This window comes from Taudactylus pleione, unplaced genomic scaffold, assembly GCF_031769625.1.
Source record: "Taudactylus pleione unplaced genomic scaffold, aTauple2 ptg000111l, whole genome shotgun sequence".
Classification (NCBI taxonomy): domain Eukaryota; kingdom Metazoa; phylum Chordata; class Amphibia; order Anura; family Myobatrachidae; genus Taudactylus; species Taudactylus pleione.
Window position 1 is genome coordinate 6667594 of NW_028284513.1, and position 23471 is coordinate 6691064.

Below are 23471 nucleotides of genomic sequence, written 5' to 3' on the forward strand. Positions count from 1 at the left end.
GTATTCATCAAATTCTGAAAATTATGTATTTTCGGAATTTGATTGAGTTACTATTCGCCACTGTGAGGTGGCGAATAGCAGGTGACACTTACCTGCTTCCAGCGTGTGCAGGTCCCCCGGGCATCTCCCTCCGTCGCTCTGGCTCCGGTGGCTGTTCTGAGACTGTGTTCTCCCAGCAGAACACAATAATGTTTAAACTGTACAGTGTGCTGCTGGGAGACCACGTGTCAGGGCAGACACCGGAGCCGGAGGCAGCTGCAACATCAAGGTAAGTGCGGGGATGGGGGGAAGTGAGCGGACGGGGGAGGGGGGGTGAGGGGGACATAAAATTACCGCCACTGTAGGCAGTGCTGCGCATGCGCTGATTTTACAGATGTAACGGTGCATGTGTAGCACAGAATCCAGCTGCGGTAAGGTAGTGTAGAGAGGGAAAAGTATATATTTCCCGAAAAGCTGTCATCGCAAAAATGACAGCTTTTCGAAATAGATAGTTATGGGGAGGAGGAATGATGAATTCCTGCGGTAATTAGGTAGAATTCCATGCGAGTTCTAATCCTAATTACCTCCATCATCAAATTTTTAGGTATGATGAATAGGCCCCATAATGTCCTTCACAGGCACATTCCGCTGCATACTGCTAATAGATTATAGACTGCAAACACGGTCCAGCAGCCTCAAGCTAATAGGTTACGGACTCCATTGTCCTATCCTGCGCAATATTCTGCTAATACATTTATAGAAATATGATTACTCTTAAATTATGTGCCACAATGGTGCTAACAACACCCCATTGTATCTTTCTGCCACCACAAAGGATTGTAATAAACTAACAAGAGAACCTTAGAAGAAGAAGAATGCTCTATGGCTCCGTGCTAATGGTAAAGGAATGCTATAGGTGTCTTTCACCCCTAGAATTTTTTTTTATAATCTTATCCCACAAACTCATACATGGGAACTCTTAGAGGATCCAACATTTCTGCTACCTTGCAGATGCCAAACAGTGTGCAAATCCATTTGTTTCCATGTATGCCATACACATTCAGAAACACAAAAATGACTGACGTCAGAAAACGGAAGTTTCACATTTTTGTAAGTGGCATCTATTATCTATCATATCTAGCCACCTCCTCCGTCAACACATGAGGGATGTTTGCAAGAGACATTTTACTTGCACCTCTGTTGAAATCTCAATATGTTTATTACTAGGCAGAAATATTAAAATACATCAAACAGCTGGAATGTGTATTTATAAACATGTAAAACTAAAACTATGTTTATCACGCACAAATTCAAGCTGTCAGCAGGAAAGTGTTTGATATTTATTTTTTAAATTACAACTTTAATAGGGCAAGATAACTAGAGCTTTTGAAATCAAACCTGAAACCAGACAAGGAGGCGACACAGATGTGGGAGAATGGATTGATAAGACTATATACACCTAAACATAAAAGGATGAATGCACATATAGATAGACAACCATGGGCAGTATATTTGATTATACAGCAAGAAATATGTATAACATAATTCAGAGCACGATTTCTGTCTGTAGCACTTCCCTGCCTCTGAAACATACTCCCCTGCTGAATTTCTCTTAGTAATCTAATATATTTGAATGCTATCACATTCCAACACTTTCCATTGTAGTCCAAATGTATTAAGTCATTTCATTCGTTACCAACAACTTTTGTCATTTTTAGATAGGATTAGCCCAAATTATTCATAGATGACCACATATGTATAATAACATTAACATAGACTTGTAAGGTTGAGTTTATTAATAAATTTGTGGTTACAGATCCTACATTAATCCCTGAAATTAACAAAAAGACAGCGTGTCACTACCTTCATATCCCTAATTTACACTGTGTGGAATGTTTGCATAGAATTCTTTATTAGAGAAGACTTTGTTGCATAATTTATTATGATATATCTGCAGTATAAAAAGTATATTGCTCAATGATATCATTTTAGGGTGTTTTTAAGAATTTATACCACATTTTTTCTGCTGTCATATATGAATAATGTCTTTCTGGTGCCCTCTGGGTGTGACACAGTGCTCCATTATATTTCCATGACCTGCAACTGTTATCATATACTTATAACTTAAACTATTTTATTATTTGTTGTTTAATTTTGACCTCATACAGTATGCAGTGGTGTTTGCTTTTATAATCATCATGTTATAGATAAAACATGCTGACTAGAGATGAGCAACATTTTGAAAACTCTTAAAATATTCAGAGATCAATCATTAAACAAGTATAAAATTGCAAAATGTTATACATAATAAAAATATATGCATACATAAAAGACACAAGATCCTATACAACTAATAAAACAAGCGATTTGTACAAAATCTAGGATTTAACATTTGTCGCAGCTTACACCTTCCAGAACAATTTATTTTATTGTGGTAACTGCTGGCAATATAGTGGTTAATAAAAAAAAAAAAAAAAATAAAAAAAAAATATATATATATATATATATATATATATATATACTGTATGATCACGTTTCAGTGTTTTTATGGAACACAAAGGCAACAATTTGCTATTTTCTGTATATGACTACTCATAGTTCAATATTCCTTACAGTGGATAACACTGGCTGGACCAAGCTGTTTGATACCATCCAGAGTGCCCGAGGAAGTCAAACAATTGAGGATGAAGAGACACACAATTCTGAGTGTTGTAAGTCAGTACTTTGTTGGAGTAATGGATGTGATTGTGACAGTATGTTAATGATAAGAATGTGCTTTATAAAACTATTGCTATGGCTAACATGTAAGTAATTATAATTTGCATCAGAAGTATGTGCAATTAGCCTTTGAAGACCCTTTTTTACATTGTAAGGTTGCAGGAGTACTGACATACAGCAGTGGTCCCCCAACTGCCTTTACAGTCCAGGTTTTAAGGATATCCATGCTTGAGGCCAGATGGCTGAATCAAATGACTGAGGTCCTAACTAAATCACCTGTGCTCAAGCATGAATATCCTTAAAACCTGGACTGTAATGGCGGGGTTTGGGAACCTCTGGCATAAAGGATATACCATGTCTATGCCAATTACCATTCAGTGTGTCTGGCTGTCATATTACAGCACTTGTAGTCAAAGACAGTATACACCACAATTCCGTATCTCTAGGTGGAATACCAGATTGACCTGGAATACATAACAGTAACGCCGGGTACACACTAAATGATATTGTATGTTGTCTAATCCCGCAGATCGGGCGACATATCGGGCACATCATCCCACTATGTATGCTCTCACTGCCCGACATCGAGTCATTCACGGGTGACAGAGCGACCCAGCTGCCGACGCCAGCAAGTTGGTGCCGGTGAACGACATATCAGACGGGTGGTCACCGGATCGTGCAGTGTATACCGACCGCCCAATATGTCATTCATCGGCACCATGGGGGGGTCACCTAATGTGTACCCACTTTAAGATTAGAAGTTCCTACACATTAAGCTTTGTCCTTTGCTTGTGCCTCATTTATAATATATCTGGTGGATCGATTGATGACATCTGTCAGAATTCCCTATAGAATGACACAATTAGAGTAAACGTGCTTTGTGGAATGAGATACGTATAGCACCTGCTTGAGTAGCACTGCGAGCCCAGTTTCTGTGGGGTAGATGTATGAAGCAGTGAAAAGAATGGAGAAGTGTGCCAGTGGAGAAGTTACCTAAGGCAACCAATCAGCTTCTCCCAATCATTTTATAGAATGTACTTGATAAATGCAACCTGAAAGCTGATTGGTTGCCATGGGCAACTTCTCCACTGGCACCTTTCTCCACTCTTTTCACTGCTTCTTACATCTACCCCTGTTAATACCGATGTACCTCTCCATCCTTTTAGTACTGGATGTTTTCCCTGAGCGCTGCCACTGTTGGAGGCGAATTGTGAACTGCTCAAGCCAAGGACTTCAGTTTGTCCCTCCGGTATCTTTTAATGTGACAGCTCTGTAAGTACAAAGTATCTCACATGGCTCAGTAAGCTCTGACTGTTGCATGCACAAATATATCCTTTAATATTGATGTTGGCATTTAACCCTCCACTGTACGATGACAGTAGCAAAGGCTGATAGCACTGCAGTAATGATGCTGAATGACCCATACCAAAAACCTACAATAATCAACCATTTACTACCAATATTGTATCACTGTTCTTAATATCTTATAAAATTAGTTGTTACTTTTGTCTCTTTTTCTTTAGTTATCTTAAAGACAACAAAATCAAATCAATACCTGACGGTGTCTTTCGTCTTTATCAGAACTTGGAGAAGCTGTAAGTGAGACAAAAAGTAGTAGTTATAAATGAGAGTCTAAGCTCAGACATGTTGCTTACAGCCTACTTTATGAATGCATAATTATAATTAATATGTTGTCTAAACTGCTTGTTTCATGTAAAGAATAACATAAGGAAAAGGTTATTTGTTAGTGTGACCAGACGACCTCACTCACTAGTTTTCAATCCCACTGGACCTTGGGGTATTACGGATCCTCTCTTACCGTCAGTAACCACCTATTACTGACTCCGCCCACTGGGCTGTGGACGGGCAATGCGCTGCCACCACCAAACTCCTATCATCGGCATTTGGAACCACTTCTTACGTAGACCCGGGCTCCTACCACCAGCACTTGGAACCGCCACTTCTCTGTATGCATCGACGAGCTGCGGCCACACCTCCTGATTGGTGTCAGTTGATACCCACTGATCCCTCGCAATGAACCAGGCTCTGCACAGTAGCTGGCAGAGGGTTTGAGCTTGGAGACACTGGGCTCAATCCAGAACAGCCAGAGTATGGAATAGCATTTGGCACAATATTGTTGTCGCAGTATACAGATGTAGTCGTTGTAAAGGCAAGAGGTTTATTGCTGAAATAGTCTTAAAAAAGACTCTTCCCCTTGGGGTATCACAGCATACAGATGTTACAGCAGTTCATTCCTTTTTGATGTTCAAAAGGATACACACATACACAGGGCTCACATGCCCTCTTTATATCGCATTCTTACACACAATACCACAGGGGGTAAATCCGTCCTGTGTTTCTTAACCAATCAAACTATCTCACAAAATATGAAAAATATATTTTACATTTCAAAAGGAGCTAACTAATTTCCTCCTTTCTAATCTACCACCGAAAACCAGTTGGCTTCCTAAAACACAAAGGGGTCTATTCAGCAATTAATTTTTTACATAAACATTTTTGGAAACTATGATTTCCATATTTTTTATGTAAATCCACTATTCAGCAATGGGATAATGGAGAAGATAATGGAATTATCTTTTCCATTCATTCCTATCTCGCAGAGTACCGCACTGTAGAGATCAGCCATTGATCTCTACTGTGCTTTAACGCTTTTTGCTATTCAGCATAGCAAAAAGTGTTACATTACTTAAAAAATATTTACTTTATATAACGCCACCTCTGAATGGCGTTATATGAAGAAAATACATTAAATAAGTCCCTGCAGTATCTTGTAACTCAGCTCAGTCTCCGTCTTCCAGGTGACCGCCGACAGGTAAGTCTGATTAGAGCATGTTAAACCTGCCTGAATAGATTGACTTGTGTATACAGGCTTTATATTAGTCTGTATACATTTATATTTATGTGCTATTATATTTAAAATGTATATATATACATTTTAAATATAAAAGCACATAAATATACATGTTTACAAACTAATATACAGCCTGTATACACATGGTAATCTATTTGGACAAGCTGGAGCTGTACTTACCCCACCGCGGTCACCGCAAAGCAGGGACGGAGACTGTTCTCGAGTGCATGACTGAGCATACGCAGAAGCAGAAACAGAAGGGATTGTTTTTTGGAAACCGATAACAATGCCTTCTGTAACATCGCAGGAACAGCGCGTTACCGCAACCGCTGACCCTGCAAAAAATATTGCTGAATAGCAGCCATAACTTTTAACAATTGATAAAAAATTGTGACGATGTTGCCTGGGCAACATCATCACTGTTATTGAATAGAGCCCAAACTGATTTAGCATACAGTATAACTGTCTCTTAAAATGTAAATACAACATTTCACAGGACATGGTGAGTTGCATTCATCCTTCCAAATATGAGTATCTATGCATCAATCAGTTTGGCTTTCTCAGTCTTAACACTTTCAGTTCTTACTTCTTAGGAAGTTCCACACAATAGGAGATTCTAAAAAACAACTATCTTTTCTTCCAGCCTGCTGGGACATTTTACACCAAGGCACACAGTACAACCCTTACTTTGCATTTCAAAGGAAAGGCTTGTCCAGTTTACCATTACCATATCAATTCCTATGTGAGGATGTCTAAAGAGCAATTTGTCAACCTTTTAAAACAAAATACCATATACATTCCTCATAAGTGCATAGTCTGTACATGCAGACATGTTTCCCCAATTTCAAAACTGCGCACAACGCTTTAAATACAAGATGGTAAAATACAATATCACCCATAAATCTACAGTTTTTTTGGAAGGGCATGTGCCAAAACCCTATTTTTTTCTTTAATTACAGGAGAACCATGTGGGGTGTCTCCATGTTCTTGGGCAGCACACATTCTTAATACATTCACATCTGCAACTGTGGGCACTTATAAAGTACCTTCAGGTCTGGGAAAGCATAATCAAGCCCACAAGATGGTGTAGCCACGCCCCCTTCATTGAGACACTTCTGCACAGAACCCTGGTATTCATAAAGGATGTAGTCACAACCCCACACACTTGGTGGTCTATTTACTAAGCTTTGTTAGGAGATACAGTGAACGGAGATAAGGTACCAGCCAATCAGCTCCTAACTGCAATTTTTCAAACACAGCCTGTAGCATGGCAGTTAGGAGGTGATTGGCTGGTACCTTACCTCCGTTCACTTTATCTCCTAACAAAGCTTAGTAAATAGACCCCTTGGTCACTCACACCTAAGACAGATCTTCTACCGGCCCTGACTGTGTTGTTTATTTACACATGCTTCTATAAAGGCAAAATGCAACTCAGGTTGTACACATGTACAAAAAAACGTTTACTTTCTGTTGTAAACAGCTATATGCCTAGTGATATAATGCTGTCACAAATGTGCCATAATAAAGATACTGGTGCATAAATATATTAGCCTGTGAACTGCAGGCATCGGCGGGTTACCGGCGTGTCTGCCTGATGTTTATAGTAGCAATCATTTAAAAGGCAAAATCAACCTGGTTTTGCCATGTAAATGATTACTTAAACATCAGCCAGACTCTCTGGAAACCTGCCGATGGCTATTACTGGGAGTATGATGCAAAATGTTCATCTCTGCTATCTCTTTATTGAGCACATACATTTGTGATTGTATTCAATCAGGATTTTATTGCATCTGGGATATGACTGAGAGCCCTAATTGTGTGTGTGCAAGCGGTGCACTCTGAGAGAAACGTCTACACCCTGTGTATATGTGATCCTTTGTATCATTTCCCTCAATTAAACAATTTTGCCAAAGTTCTCTCACTTCACTGCTCCTGATTTATCCTCATGTTATTATTACATGTGGAAGTGAGGGAGAAAAACAGACGGCCTTATTAATGTTTCCTGTTTGTCATTTGTACATTTTTATTCCATTGCTCTTCAGGGACATGTGTAGACACAAAGCACTATTTTCACTGAAAATCCAGGATTACAGTTTTTGCCCCCATAGACAATATTTATGAACAACATTTACCACACAACCATGTAACCTATATATGGTGGTTCCAATTCCCAACCAGTGACGGCTCATATCCTTCTTGATATGGGGGGCTGCCCGCTGTGCTCCAGTCTGGACTTTCAGAGTTTTAGACTGCCCATGTTGAGCAACATGCCAAGTTCATTGCTCATGCGCAATGGATCTGGCAGGCACTGGCTGACCAACGCACCGTCTTCTAGGGACTGCATCCACCTCAGCCCTAGAAGCCGGGTAGGGCAGACAGAATGACAGGAGAGTGTATTCCCACTGGAATCACTCTATCGGTTAATCGTGATCCAAATTGGTAGTCTCAGGGAGAGAAAACACCCTGGAACTGTCTGTCCTGTGTGTGATTAGCAGGGAGTGCTTCACATGGGAAGTCACTGCCAGTTTATTCAGTACACGGACTGCCACTGGCGTACCGGAGGTGACGTATTTTACTGGGGGGGGGCTACCATGCGGCTCTTAGGTAAAATCTGCCACTGATACCAACTGATTCTTAGGGGTAAATTTACTAAAGTGAGAGTTTAAAGAAATGGAGATGCTGCCCATGGCAACCAATAAGATTCTACTTAACATTTAAATAGCACCTTCTGGAAGATAATAGCTAGAATCTGATTGGTTGCTATGGACAACATCTCCACTTCTAAAAACTCTCACTTTAGTAAATATTCCCCTTATTGTTATCAATTATTTATATAGAGCCAACATTTTATACAGCACTTTACAGAGAATATATATAATTCACATCAGTCCCTGCCCTAGTAGAGCTTACAACATACTTGCCGACATCTTGGCAGGGGAATCCGGGAGGGAGCTGGCAGGTCCGTCCAGCAGGGAGGATGGGGGCGGGTCAAAGAGGCGGAGCGGGGGCGTGCCGATGCGATCGCGTCATAGTGGCCCCGCCCCCCGCTTTGTAATGCCAATATTACTGGCATTATAAGGCAGGGGGCGGGGCTACGATGACGTGATTCGCGCTGAATCGCGTCATCACACCCCCGCACCGCCCACTTTTGCGGCTGGCGCGGGGGTTAGCGGGGAGCCAGCATCTATTCCGGGGGACTTACCTAGTCTTGCGGGGTGTCGGGAGCGGCACCCGATTTTCGGGAGGCTCCCGACAGTCCCGGGAGAGTAGGCAAGTATGGCTTACAATCTTTGGGCCTGATTTGGAGTTTTACGCTGTTAGCATTGCGGCTGCATCTTTGGACGCAGACCATGGCCTTGGCACTCTCATAAATGCTGGCTGCCCTGCCATCTCCCTGCCCCAATCAGGCTGCAGCTTGGGGGGCACTGCAAGCGGGCGTTCTTGAACTCAAACCATCGGGTTTGCTTAGAAGTCTGAATTAGGCCCTATATTCGCTATCACACCCCAGGGTTATTTTTTGTCAGAATCCAACCATCATATTGTAAAAGTTTGGGAGGAAACCCGCACAGACATGGGAGAATCATATCAACTGCAAAAAGATAAAACCAGTCAATTCCTGCATGTGCAAGAATGGCACACAGAGCAAACCGATAACTAACACACAAATATGTAAATGTGCTGTTTACATGTGTTGTAAATAACTCATTATTTTTATCGTCCTTTGGGCCTTATTCTGCAGTGCACGCTAATGCACTGCTGAACGCAGATTCCGGTTAATCGGGAATCTGCGCAGGCGCATGACCTGTTCTGCACGTGTGCAGAATGGGTCTGCGATCCCGCACGGAGACTGGTGGCAGACTGTCAGTGATTGACAGTCTGCTGCCATTTGTGGGCAGGGAATGGGCGACGATGGCCTCTGTTTCCCGAAACTGAGGCTTTTCGTCGCCGTTGGGGGGGAGGGAAGAAGCCAGGATTTCCGTCGGCTGACGGAGATTTCCTGGATCCTTCCTCTCATCTGCAGTGGCCGGCAGCATGACCCCATGGGTCACCTTAGCTGGCCGATGTTCCGCAGAGTATCCAATGCTGCATTGGACAACGCAGCTCGGATACGCAATGCAGCAGGAGGCGTGATACCTCATGCTGCATTACCATATCTGCACAGTCGGAATCTGCACAAAGCTGCTTGCAAGCAGCTTTGTAAATCCATTCGTAGCTGAATAAGGCCCATTGTCTACAGACCAATTCGTTGCTCTTTATTTATATTACAGCTACAGCTTAATGATAACAGAAATACAGTACTGTACGTAGTATTCAGTGTAATCTGACCTAGATCAGCAACAGCGATTGCATTTAGATAAAGGTCAGGACACCAATGATCCTTTCTTTTTTAAATGCATTTTTTCCAGCTTTCTTCAAAACAACAAACTCCGGTCCATCTCACACCTGACGTTCTCAGGACTCTTCAACCTTAATATGCTGTGAGTTATGCTTTTTTTGTGCTTTACAGTTTTTGCTTTACTGCTTGCTGATATTAAGAGTCTTGCGCAAATGTAGTAGACTGTATATGTGTAAACATTTATAAGATAACACAGTAATCATTCGTAAGCAAAGGCCGAGCACCCTGGGTACCAGTGGTAGACAATAAAGGTGCAGTATGCCTATTAAATATTACATAAATCACATTTAAATTGAGAGAATATCAAATATGTCTGACAATTATTGCAGATGATAGAGTAGTAGTTTTATTGAAAACTGGTGACACTGTTCTTCCTCCGCCTAAAAATGATACAAGGGGTCCACAGCATCTTACAGAGTACATAAACAGAAGCGGTATGAATAAAACAAGTAAAAAGTAGCTTACAGTACAAAACATTGCAGGACATGGACAAGATTTAGAAACATTGCTGCATCAGCAGTCATAATACCCAAATCAGCAGCAGGACGGCAGAACCCAAAGGTTTGGTGCCACTGTAGGCAGTGGGGAGGAGACAATGGTATAAGGGAGGAAAGGAAAAGCACATGAGGGAAGAAGGCCCTGCTCATGAGAGCTTGCAATCTAAAGGGGAGTGGTAAACGGGTGACACGCAGAGGAGAGGCAGCGAGCAAGGAGCATGGAGCAGTGGTTTAGGATGAGAGTCGGAAGGCTTTGATAAAGAAGTGGGTCTTGAAAGCCGGTTTGAAGCTTTGTAGAGAAGTCTGAAGAGGAGGGAATGAGTTCCAGTGGTAGGGAGCAGCACAGGCAAAATCTTGTAGGTGGGAGAGGGAGGAAGTATACAGTTGGGAGGAGAGGCGGCATTCATTTGTGGAGAGAAGTGAGCAAATGGGAGTGTGAAGGGAGATAAGGTCAGAGATATAAATAGGGTTTTGTAAGTGAGTGTGAAGAGTTTGAAATCGATTCTGAAGGGGAAGGGGAGCCAGTGTAAGGCTTGTAGGAGAGAGGAGGCAAACATAGTATGTTTAGAGAGGAAGATGAGCCGGATAGCAGCTTGATGACAGATTGGAGTGGAGAGAGATGGGAGACGGAGGCCAGATAAGAGTTGGTTACAGAAGTCCAGTCTGGAGATTACCAACGAGAATGAGGGTCTCAGTTGCCTTCAGTGTGACGCGAGGTCCAATCCTGGAGATTTTTCTGAAATGCAAATGGCAGGACTGTAAAAGGTCCTAAATGTGTGGGTTAAAGGAGAGGGAAGAGTCAAAGATAACCCCAAGATAGCGCACTTGCAGGCTTGAAGAGATGGTGGTGCTGTCAATAGTTAATGAAATTAAAGTAGAGGTTATTTGGGTGGCAAGATTATTAGCTCAGTCATAGACATGTTAAGTTTAAGAAAGTGCTGGAACATCCAGGAAGAAATAGCAGAGAGACAGCTGGAGCTACAAAAAAGGAGAGAGGGGAATGGTCAGAGGAGGAGAGATAGATCTGAGTGTCATCAATGTAGAAATGAAATTGGAGGGCAAATGAGCTGATGAGCTCACCTAATGAGGATGTGTAAAGAGAGAATGGAAGTGGTCCAAGAACAGAACCTTGGGGAGACACCTACTGGCAGTGAAAATAGAGGAGTAGTGAAGTCACGAGAGGAGACAGAGAAAGTCAGAGAAGTAGGGTGAAAGCTAAGAGAGGGCAGTATCGCGCAGACCAAAGAAATCAAGGATTTGAAGGAGGTGAGGTTGGTCCATGGTGTCAAAAGCAGCACAGAGGTCAAGGAGAGTGAGCAGATAGTGGACCTTGGATTTGGCAGCAAGAAAGTCATTGCTGACTTTAGTGATGGCAGTTTCTGTGGAGTGTACAGGATTAAAGACAGACTGAAAGGATCAAGCAGGGAGTGGGAGGAAAGAAAGGTGGTAAGGCAGATGTAGACAATCCCCTCAAGGAATTTAGAGGCAAAGGGCAGGAGGGAGATGGGTTGGTAATTAGAGAGAATGTCTAGATCAATGATGGGGTAATTTTTCAGAATGAGGGAGACAAAGGCATGGTTGATTGAAGAGGGAAATATTGAAGAGAAGAGTAAGATGGGAACAGGCAACGGAAGAGAGGGAGGCGGGAGGGGAAAGGGTCAAGGAGGGAAGTGGAAAGGGGTAAGAACTGGAGTAGGGCTATGACTTAATCTTCATATACTGGGGTGAAGGTAGTCAGAATAGGTAAAATGGATGTGGAAGAATGGGAGAGACAGGGTAGGAAAGTAGATTATAGGATGACAAGTGGCTGGCGGGATGTGATGTCCTGATGGATGGATTCAATTTTGGATGGAGAAGAGGTGAGGAAGGAAGGACAGAGGAGGGAGTTGAATGTGGTGTAGAGACTACAGGGATTGGAGAAGTGGGAGGAGATAAGGGGTTTGAAATAAGACTGTTTAGAGAGGGAAAGGGCTGTACTATAAGTCGAGAGCATAAATTTGAAATGTTGGAAGTCTGCATTGGAACGCGATTTCCTCCACTGTTGCTCAGCAGTTCATGAACATTTTTGCAGGTATCTGGTGCATTTGGTATGTCAAGGTTGAGGCAAGGATCTGCGAAGGTGAGTAGTGACCGCTGGAGCAACAGAGTCCAGAGCAGAAGTATGGGAGACATTACCTAGGGAAACAGTTTGGACAGGACAGGAGAGAGATAATGAGAAAGAGAATTTAGTCAATTCAAGTGAGTGTCCACTCATATGGGATAGTAAGGAGGTCCATTGAGAGACACCAAATGATGATGTGAGGGTAAAGAGTATAGAGGTAGAGGGGTCAGTGGGGACATTAATAAATATATTGAAGTTAACTAAGATGACATAGGGAATGTCTGAAAGAAGGAAGTGGGGGAGCCAGGAAGCAAAGTTGTCTAGGAATTTGGAGATAGGGCCAGGGGGACAATAGGTGCCAACTACACAAATGTAAAAAGGTTTTAAGAGGAAAATTGCTTGAGCCTGAAATGTAGATGATGAAATGGACAGATCTAAGGATATGAGTTGGTTGGACGGCAGGAGGATAGAAGGAACTCTACACCACCACCATGTCGACCTCCAGGGCATGGTGTATGAGAGACTGTGTCAGGGTTTCTGTAGCGTGGAGGTGAGATTGATGTGGAGTAATGAGATGAAGAAAGTGCAGTGATGTTGTGGGCTCCTGAGCTAGGAAGCGAAACTGCAGGTGGTGGGCAAGGAAGGAGTTTAGTGTGATGCAAATGGAAGTGAAGAGAGATGTCTGGGAGTGAAGGGAAGGAGCAGGGCTTAGTGGTGGGATTTCAGGAGGAGGGAACCAGAGGTGTGGAAGGGAGAAAGAGTAGAGGAGGAGGTGGAGGAGACTAGGGTGGGAGGATATAGGTGGGAACAGATGGTTAGAAAAAGGATTATCTAGCGGCTAAGTGAGGGTGAGGGACATGGTGTGGATAAGGGAAATAGGGGGAGAATAAATGGAAGTACTAATGGAGACTGTGTTTTATAGAAACTGTGCAGTAAAAATTTCAAAAATGCATATAAAAAACCAATGATGGTATATACAGTATATTAGCACAACTACAATATTGTATTATTAAGATAAGTAATCAGGAGATGTTATGGGTGCAGGAATTAAATACTGACGTTGATTTATTGTTACCATCACAAGGCAAGCAATATAGCAGCTCCCATTCATATTAAACTGAGGCCAGCACCTACACTTATCTAAGGCAGCCATTTGTGAGTGATTCTGTGATGTTTGGCCCTCATTCAGACCCACTCGCGAGCGGCTGTCCACTCACAAGTGGGTCGATGGTCCCCACTGCGCATGCGCACGACGGAGGGAGCTCCGTCGTGCGCATGCGCGAGACCCGACGAGCGAAGGACTTTCCTTCGCTCGGAGTGTCTCATCAAAGGGGGCGTGCTGTCGATGGTGACTGACAGCACACCCCCTTTGGTGGGCGTGCCGGGGGCGTGCCTGCCAGACGGAGGCGTTCCCAAGGGAACGCCTTCCGTCTGAAGCCGGCCCCACTGACATCACTAGTGATGTCAGTGGGAGTGATTTTGGCTCTGATAGAGCCAAAATCACTCCTGGCCTTGCGGTTGAAAAACCCAACGGCAGGCTTTTTGCTCGCACTTTCGATGGTCGCGATGGTCAAGACCATCGCGACCATCATTTTGCACGCTCGTATATGCTGTGGGTGGTGGGCCCTGATTCAGAGTGAGCGCTCTGGTCAGAGCGTCCGGCTCTGAATCAGGGCCTTTGATTGTATTGTCATGATTAAGCTGATAATAATGGCTGCCTCAGTTTTGTCCATGCACCAGTTTTATTCATATAGTTTGATATTCAGTGATTCTGCTGCAGGTGCTTCAGGTGATATATAATTCTTTATTGTTAATTAAAATACTTAATTTTTTATTTTAATTTAAATACTTTTTTGATGGTGTTTATACTTTTGTTTGCTGCATATACTTTTTTTCCATAACACTTGGTCAATTCTTAACGTGTCTCCACAAAGTGCTTCTTACTGTACTTCCTTCCTCCTACAAAACACTTGACCTCTATAACACCTTCCTTCTGTGCCAGCTTCCTTAGTGACAATCGGATCAAGACCCTGAAGGCTGATGTGTTCAAGGATCTTCACTCCTTGGAATGGCTGTAAGTTGGAAACAATATATTTTATAACCTTCTAACCTTATCATAACCTTATTCAGCATTTTCTACAAGAGAACAGTATGTTCAAAGTACGTTGTTGCATTAAACATTAATCTTACTTGTGTAGACCTGTCTTGTAGTATTTACATCTCAATAAGTGTTTTCAGTCACTAGTTGTCCTCAAACTAATCTTCAGGGGATATGGTTTTCCATCCAGGATTTACTAGTGTATTCTTAAACTTTTCAGGACTGATTTATTATAGAATGCATTGAGATTTACATAAATACACTTTCTCTTACATCCAACACTGCTCACCATGGGGGTGTATAGGGCATTTGTGAGGATTCGGCACATCAAACTACTTTTGCTTGTAAGCTAACCCCTACCCTCTACATCCCATAAGTCTCACCAGAACTAACGGGAATCAGTCTACTTTATGTGACTGTAGAGTAGGCACCAACTTTTTTTTTTTTTTTTTGCATTGGGAACTTAGGTGGAGGGGGGCAGGTATGAGCGCTGTTCAGCTGTGATTGGTCCCATTTTCTACGGTCCCTGGTATGGAGGTGTCCTGGTCTTATATGTTTTTTTTTTTTTAAGGTTCAGACACTTCCAGGCAAATACAGCTGGTCCCGAACCCACAGCGGAGTCTGAGACTGCGCTCCAGGATTCACTGCTGGCCTCCACAGCGTAGTCCCTTCTCTCTCACAGTGATTGAGATGGGGCATGCTGTGGTCTCCACCTCTGGTGCCTGACAGCATTTTAAATAATAGAAGGAGCCAAAGGGGAGGACAGTGTATCTAACCACCACTGTCCCAGTCAGTCCCCACAGCATGCTGGCAGGGAAAGGTGCCTGGGTGCAAGAACCCTCTCTGATGGGAATATGCACTGGGTCTGATATTTATACTATTTAGCCTCCCTGCTTATTTTTTCTGCAGGCAGATATTGATTGCTGAGTGCAAAGGAAACACTGCTGCTGCAGGCGCTGCTGCTGTAAGGAGCTGCATACAGGGTCGGACTGGCCCATAGGGGTACAGGGGAAACCCTTAGTGGACCCCACTATCTGAGGGCCCACCCCCTCCTTTAGGGATAAGGTTCCAGACTGTGCACTTGAATTGAATACATTTTATATATATATATAGCAGCAAGGTGGGCGGCACTCCTTGGATTTCTTAAAACAGATCACCAAACTATGGCATCATGATTCCAGGTCCCTGACGAAAAATGTAATTAAATATTTGAAACAATGGAATCATGATGCCATAGTGTGGCGATCTGTTTTAAGAAATCCGAGGAGTGCCGCCGGCCTTGCTGCTATTTTTTGGAGGTCACTGCTTCCCCCGGGAGGGCACCCAGGTATCTGTGCTTTCTTCATTGGCGTGCCGGTCATTATTTGGAATATATATATATGTTACATTATACGGCACAGGACTATGGTGTATTTTCTACAATGCATTGCTGTTATTAATCTGGTACATTATCATGCATGCACTAGCAGTATTTACTATATATAAAAATTTTATGGGGCCTAGACCATGCACTCTTTAATGGTTAGCCAAGCCTCTGCGGAGGCTGGCCACACCCCCTCTGGAGGCTGGCCACACCCCTAAGTATGGGCCTCTATTACTGCATTCCCCCGCTGGACATTGTACGCCCCAGTCCGACACTGGCTGATTATATCAACTAGTTTTGTGTTTATTTATTTCATACTGAACACTTTATATCCACTATCTTTGTGAAGAGGGTATAGGGGCTGATAAAGATTTACACTGTGTGTGCTGGTGTTCTCCTGTCTGTAATTGAACATAGCATTATTTCTCTCTGTCTGGAACCTCTGTCTCTCTCTGTCCTATCATTTTGAGATGTGGATTCTGTTTTCCTAATATCTGTTTTTGCCAGTTAGAATTTGGGCTTTGCTGTTTCACTCTCATTGTGTTTGATTGTGTTCAATAGTATTTTGGTGTGTCTATTTTGCTTTTGTTTTTAGGGAGATACAGTATATCAAAGCTTGGAAAGAGATAAAGTACCAACCAATCAGCTCCTGTCATTTTTCAAACATGTAAAATGGTAGTTCGACATTGATTGGCTGGTACTTTTTCTCTCTCCAAATTATAATACATCTCTTCCTATGTCTGAAAAACTTTCCAAGGCCAAAGCTGTTGGGGACTCTGTGGTGTACTAAACTGGTTTCAAATGCCATGCTAAATTACCTCAACCCTGTCAGGACCTTGGCTGTTACACAAGTTGCTCTGCAAGGAACCGGGATCCGCATGTCTCTGGAGGGGCAGTAGCAGAGATGACAGAACCTGCCTGGCTGCGCAAGTTCATTACAGACCTAGCACAGAGGTCAGACCTTCAGAGTGTGGGGAGTCAGCCTGCTCCTTCTTCGTCATTTGGAACTGTGTTTACCCCTGTGCTCCTTCCTTCCCCCTGCGCCCTAGTCTTTCCAGGGTCCTCCGGCAGGGGTGCAGGAACCTCCATGTGTCAAGGGCTCTGCAAAAGAATATGGCTGTCAATAAATGCTTCTAAATGTCAAAGACACTTACTTGCATGTCCCCATTTGGGTTGGTCATCACAGCCTGCTCAGGTTTGCAGTGGGGGAGGACAATTATCAGTTCAGAGCGCTGCCCTTTGGGTTGGCCACAGCACCCCAGGTCTTTACCAAGATCATGGTGGTTGTGGCAGCCCTCCTGCGGTTAAAAGATGTGACGGTCATTCCATACCTGGACTACCTACTGATCAAGGCGAAGTGCGCTTCACTTCTTCATGGTCATCTTCTTTTGACAATAGAGATATTGGAGGCCCACGTATGGATAATCAATTATCCCAAATCTCATCTGGTTCCTTCACAGCGCCTGGTGTTTCTGGGTCTTCTGTTCGACACCAGGACCTTTCAGGCCTTCCTGCCGTAAAATAAAATATTGGCAGTGCACAAACAGGTGTTGGCAATTCTGGTTTGTAAACAGGTGTCAATACTCTAGTGCATGCAATTGTTTGGTAGGATGGTGTCATGTTTTGATGCAGTTCCCAACTCAATTTTCCATTATCAGACTTTTCAGGTTCAGTTGCTGGCCCAGAGATTCAGGTCAAATCCTTGTCTGAAGACTCAGTACAGATTCAATCCGACAATGCCACAGCCGTGGCATATGTAAACCACCAGGGTTGTATCCACAGTCTGTTGGCAATATCGGAAACTGCCAGGATTTTCCTTTGGGCAGAAATTTGTTTCAACGATACCGGTGATGTTTATCCCAGGAGTAGAGAACTGGGATGCCGATTTCCATAGCAGACATGCTGTTCATTATTATTGTTATTATTATTATTATTATTATTATTATTATTGTCAGTTTCTTATATAGAGCAGCATATTCTGTTGCGCTTTACAATTGGAAACAACATTAATAGAACAAAACTGGGTAGTAACAGACAGACATAGAGGTAAGAGGGCCCTGCTCACAAGCTTACAATCTATAGGGAGATAGGTGTTGATACACCAGGATAGGTGCTACATGTTGCAAATTGGTCCAGCCAGAATGTAGAGGTTCTTGGTTAACTGTATGATCCAGTCACACAGGAATGTTGGCCTAGTGTTAGGAGGATGTGAAAGCGAAGAAAGAAAATGTGTGAGGTTACGTGTGGACTGTAAGAAGGGATGTAATTAGATAGGGAAGCTATGAAGGTTATGTGGGCGGTTCTGGAATCTGATAAGCTTGTCTAAAGAGGTGAGTTTTCAGGGAACGCTTGAATGTTTCCAGACTAGCAGAAAGTCTTATTGTGCGTGGGAGGGCATTGCACAGAGTGGGTGCAGCCTGAAAAAAGTCCTGAGCAAGTAATGCGTGTGGATGAGAGACGCAGATCTTGTGCAGAGCGGACATGTCAGGTTGGGAGATATTTTAAGCTAAGTGAAGACATGTATGTTGGTTTGGCTTGGTTAATAGCTTTATGTGTAAGTAAAAGTATTTTATATTGAACATGGTAAATGACTGGTAATCAATGGAGGGACTGACAGAGCGGATCAGCAGACATGCAGGGGAATGGTCCCTGTATCTCGATGTGCTCACCCAGCTAGAGCAGTCGGAAGTGGACTTAATGGTGTCTTGTCTAAACTACAAAGTGCAGCAGTATGGGGCTCGGCCAGTGATCTTCATGCATACCTGGCAGATGTCTTAACAACACCTTGGCTATTCCGGCTGGTGTATCTCTTCCCACCAATTTCTCTGCTTCCCCAGGTACCAAGAAAGTCAAGGCAGAAACGACTGTCAAATTCCTGGCGGTATCAGACTGGGCCCGGAGGACTTAGTACGCCGATGTCCTCCTATTGGCAGCCAAGGTCCCATCCTGCATGCAGACTTAGCTCAGTTGGCTTTAATGGCATAGCTGTTTGGTGACATGAATCTCCAGGCTTAGGGGTTTTCTGACAGGGTCATTGTTCTCTGTTCCCAGGGTCCAGACTTTGTTTCAGGGAGCGTTACTTGTTCACCCTCTTTATGTGCCACCAGTGGCACCTTGGGATCTAATTTGGTGTTGGCGTCATTGCAAAAACTTCCTTTTGAGCCTTTTGATTATGTTGAGCTTAAGTATCTCACGTGGAAGGTGGCTTTCCTTTGGCCATTTCTTCTGCAAGATGTGTGTCAGAGCTAGCAGCTCTTTTTTTCCAGCCTCCATATTCATTCTATATGAGGCAAACAAGAGAGGTTCGACTGCATTCCAAGATGTCTGCAGCTTGATAGATAACAGCGGACATACGTCAGGTGAACATTTTGGAACATGTTTTTGCTCATTCGACCAGGTCAGTGAGCACCTCTTTGGCATTAGGCATCGGTGGTGCAATTATGCAAGGCAGTCACCTAGTCATCAGTTTGTACAATTTACTAAGGGGTCAATTTACTATGCTATGTTAGGAAACAGAGTGAAAAGTGATAAGAAAGTGATAAGGTACCAGCAAATCAGCTCCCAACTGTCATTTTTCAAACATGACAGTTGGGAGCTGATTGGCTGGTACCTTATCACTTTCTTTTCACTCTGTCTCCTAACACTGCTTAGTAAATAGACCCCTACATTTTATAAATTCAATGTGTTTGTGGCTAAGGACGCCAGCTTTGGACGCAAAGTTATGCATGCTGCGGTGGCTGAGCATGCCCTCCCATAGCTTTGGAACGTCTCAATGGTGAGCAGTGTCCCCCAGTATAGTATCAGACTTAGCAGCTGATACTATTGGCGCTGCGAGTTTTACCTTGGGAGACGGGAGCCCAAAGCATCATCCTCGTCTCCTCAGACTGAGAGTGTGACACTTCGGCTGTAACATAGTAGCTGGTACTACATGTGAGAGCATTAGAAACACTTCATGAGGACATTATGCCATTCGCTCATTCAGTGTTTTTGACACCTCCTAACCATTGGTGTCCTAAGTGAACTTACAGCCTACTGTAATTTCACCTAATGGTAATGCTAGCACTGACTGTGGGGTATATTTGCTGAAGTGCAGGTTTTTGCCCACAGCAAAAACAGATTCTAGCTATTATCTTCTAGAAAGTGCTAGACAAATAAGTAGAATCTGATTGGTTACTATGGGCAACATCTCCACTTCTAAAAACCTGCACTTAGGTAAATGTACCCCTGAGACTCCTGCTGATTTCTCATAATGAGACAACTCCATTTCCACTGCAAGCCTCCCTATGAGTGGGACCATAACCATTCACCAGGTAAATTCAATGTGACCAAAAAACACAGCCAGTAGATAAAGAAGTTTCCTAATCAGCTCCAGGAACACAATTGGAAAACCGTGTGATCAAGTCTTTCTAAACCCTGAAATATTCAATCATCCAGATTTAAAAAGGTAGTCATCTTGTGATCTTCTTGTTGGACTTGGAACCAAGCAGATGAGCACATTTTTCTAACTAAAGTTCAGTGAGCCATAAACATATAAATGTGCATCCAGTTTTGCAGGTTCAAAAGTATATTATTTAAATGTGCACAATAGTATTCCAACAATAAGCTGAATATAGTGGATGACTTTGAAAACACCAGACACAAAGGCCCTCATTCAGAGCCGTACGCTCTGAGCAGAGTGCACGAACTGAATGGGGGCCGTCCTCCATAATTATGGAGCGTCCTCCTGGACGCTCGTATAGCTGTGGGTCACCACCCACAGCCTATACGAGCGTGCAGTTTGATGGCCGCGATGGTCTTGACCATCGCGACCATCGCTACTGTGAGCCGGAGCCTGCGGTTGAGTCTATCAGAGCCAAAATCACTCCCACTGACATCACTTGTGATGTCAGTGGGCCGGCTTCTGACGGTAGGCGTTCCCTTGGGAACGCCCCCGTCAGGGAGGCACGCCCCTGGCACGCCCACCAAAGGGGGCGTGCTGTCAATCAACATCGACAGCACGCCCCCTTTGATCAGACACAACGAGCGAAGGAAAGTCCTTCGCTCGTCGCGTCTGGCGCATGCGCACGACGGAGCTCCCGCCGTCGTGCGCATGCGCAGTGCACAACATCGACCCACTTGCGAGCGGACAGCCGCTTGCGAGTGGGTCTGAATCAGGCCCAAAGTTTCTTATTAGACCCAATTAATGATAAATGTGAAATAATGCCTCGGCCAGGAATTTTGGCATAAATGAGATCACAGCTTTTATTTCGATAATTATTTCTTAATACATTTCAGTGTGGCAAGTAGGCACAGCCCTCCAGCAAAAGCCAGGATATAAGCAATGGGCTAATCACAGCCCTGCCCCTGATGCAACTAGAACCACCCAGGTACCCTTTCCCCTTCATTGGACAGTACTGGCCCCAAGCCTAAATCCGAGACCAGGCCCACCCCTAAGGTAATGGCATTCTTGCTGATATCAAAGGAAATATACCCAACAGTCACCTATGTGGCCGATGGTGAGCAGTGACTTCTCAACACACTGTGCCTCCTCTGCATAGAAACGTTAGCGAACACACCATGAATAACTAAGGGCCGTATTCAATTAGTTTAGCACCGGCGATACTTTTCCACCTGCCGCACTTTTTGCCTACTTCGCGTATTTTGCATGCGAAAACTTTTCGTGCGCGCCCCCGCTATTCGCTGCATTCAATTCCAAAGGACACGAAAAAGCATCCCGGTGAAACTCAAACAGGCGAAAAGTACTGTCAAAGATGGGAAAATCAGCCCGACACCCCCCAAAAGGTGCACCAAAATTGGGGATCAGTATAGATGTCCCCGAATAGCCCTCCTGAAGCTATTTGGGGTACTTCAGTGCTTTCAATTGCCTCTATATAGCGTCTATGCACAAGTGGTGAAGAATAGCATTAAGCAGTATTTTTTTGTGAAAATAAGTAGTCCTGTCAAATTTGGGGTACTTGAAAATGGATGCAAGCATGTTTTAAATTAACTACGGTGAAGTTTTAAGTGACGTCAAAAATGCACCTTCAGCAAGCACCTGCAATCAAAAAAACACCTCCCCCATACTTGTAGACCCCCAAAAGTCTATTTTGCTTCTTTTTATGTGTGTACCACCACTTTGTACTTTTTCACCCCCATTTTCAAAGTAACTTTGTGGGGTGTTCCTCTTTTTTTTTTTTAACACAGTTATCCTTTGGGGGGCTGTCCCAAGGGTGCAGAGTGGTTTCCCACCTTTGCACCACAAAACCGCAATTCTGCATTTTTTTCCGCCTGCTATTCACAGGCGAAACTTTTTCGCCTATTACATTGCATTGCCTTTCCGCATACGCGAAAAGTCTTTGCAATTGAATACGGCGGAAATTTTCCACCTTGCAAAATGACGTCATCCGCGATACTTTTTCACAGATTGTGGCTTTTCGCCTGCTAATTGAATACGGCCCTAAGTGCAAGACGGACAAATACAAGGGGAGGAGAAGTAATGAAATCCCAAATGGAAAGTGGATGATTTTCTGTTAGAGTCAGAATAAGAACTAACCTAAAACCTGCCCCTAAACTATCCCTGATTGGACCCAATATTTATAATAACAAATGCACCTGTCAATCATAATCCAGCAGTTCCAGTCATTAAAAGCCACACACTAAGGACACTTATCATTGATTCAAGCTTATGCAGCCATCCCTCCTTTTAAAACTGGTTTTCAGGTAAATATATAATGGATGTCTTCCATATTATAGCTGTATTGCAAATTTCACAGTATAAATTTGAATTCTTACAGTACCAAGTAAATACATAAATACTAATCAGAAAATAAAAACAGTTTAAGATGATAGAAGTTTGAGATAAAGGATAAAAAATAAAACATAAAATAAAAGATTCATCTGATAAAATAGGTGTCTCAATAAAATGGTAATTCATTTCACAGACCAGGACTAATTATTATTTACAATATTAGATTATGATGTCCAAAGAGTTGGAAATATACAAATCTTGAGGGCATTTTGTGCACTTTTGGCAAAAAAAAAATCCCACTGTTACTTGTGGTAAAAAATAAAATGCATAGTAATCATTAACCCTCCTGGGTGCTCAGAGTCACATTGAACAGCAGGGCCGTACCTAGGGTAGTGCGACCTGTGCCATGGCACAGGGCAATGCAGCGCAGGGGGCGCTGTTTGGGCCTGTCAATTTTCTGTTTATTATCAATCTTACTTGTTGCTTCCCCTATCTCTTCCCTGGCCCTTCCCCATGAGGCCATGTCCCTGTTTTGGGTGCGTTATGTCTCTATTTGAAAAATAGGAGGGATGTCAATGATCTTTCTGGCACAGGGCTCCAAAAAGTCTAGTTACGGCTCTGTTGAACAGGTTCAAACACCAAAAATAGTAAGGGAAACTTCACATGGCACTCACCGGATTTTCTTAAAAATATTCCTTTAATCCAAAAATTAATTATAGA

The 23471-nt window shown here is 43.2% G+C and overlaps 1 protein-coding gene across 2 annotated transcripts in view; it reads left to right on the top strand.

Moving 5' to 3' along the window:
• The window catches only part of LOC148525157 (relaxin receptor 1-like), a 433734-nt gene that overhangs the window by 266659 nt on the left and 143604 nt on the right, over positions 1–23471 (top strand). For both annotated transcript variants that reach the window (XM_088471159.1, XM_088471158.1), the window contains exons 3-7: positions 2595–2690; positions 3864–3969; positions 4221–4292; positions 9976–10047; positions 14566–14637. In XM_088471159.1, the coding sequence (XP_088327285.1) occupies positions 2595–2690; positions 3864–3969; positions 4221–4292; positions 9976–10047; positions 14566–14637 (418 nt within the window). The remainder of the gene's footprint in view (positions 1–2594; positions 2691–3863; positions 3970–4220; positions 4293–9975; positions 10048–14565; positions 14638–23471) is intronic.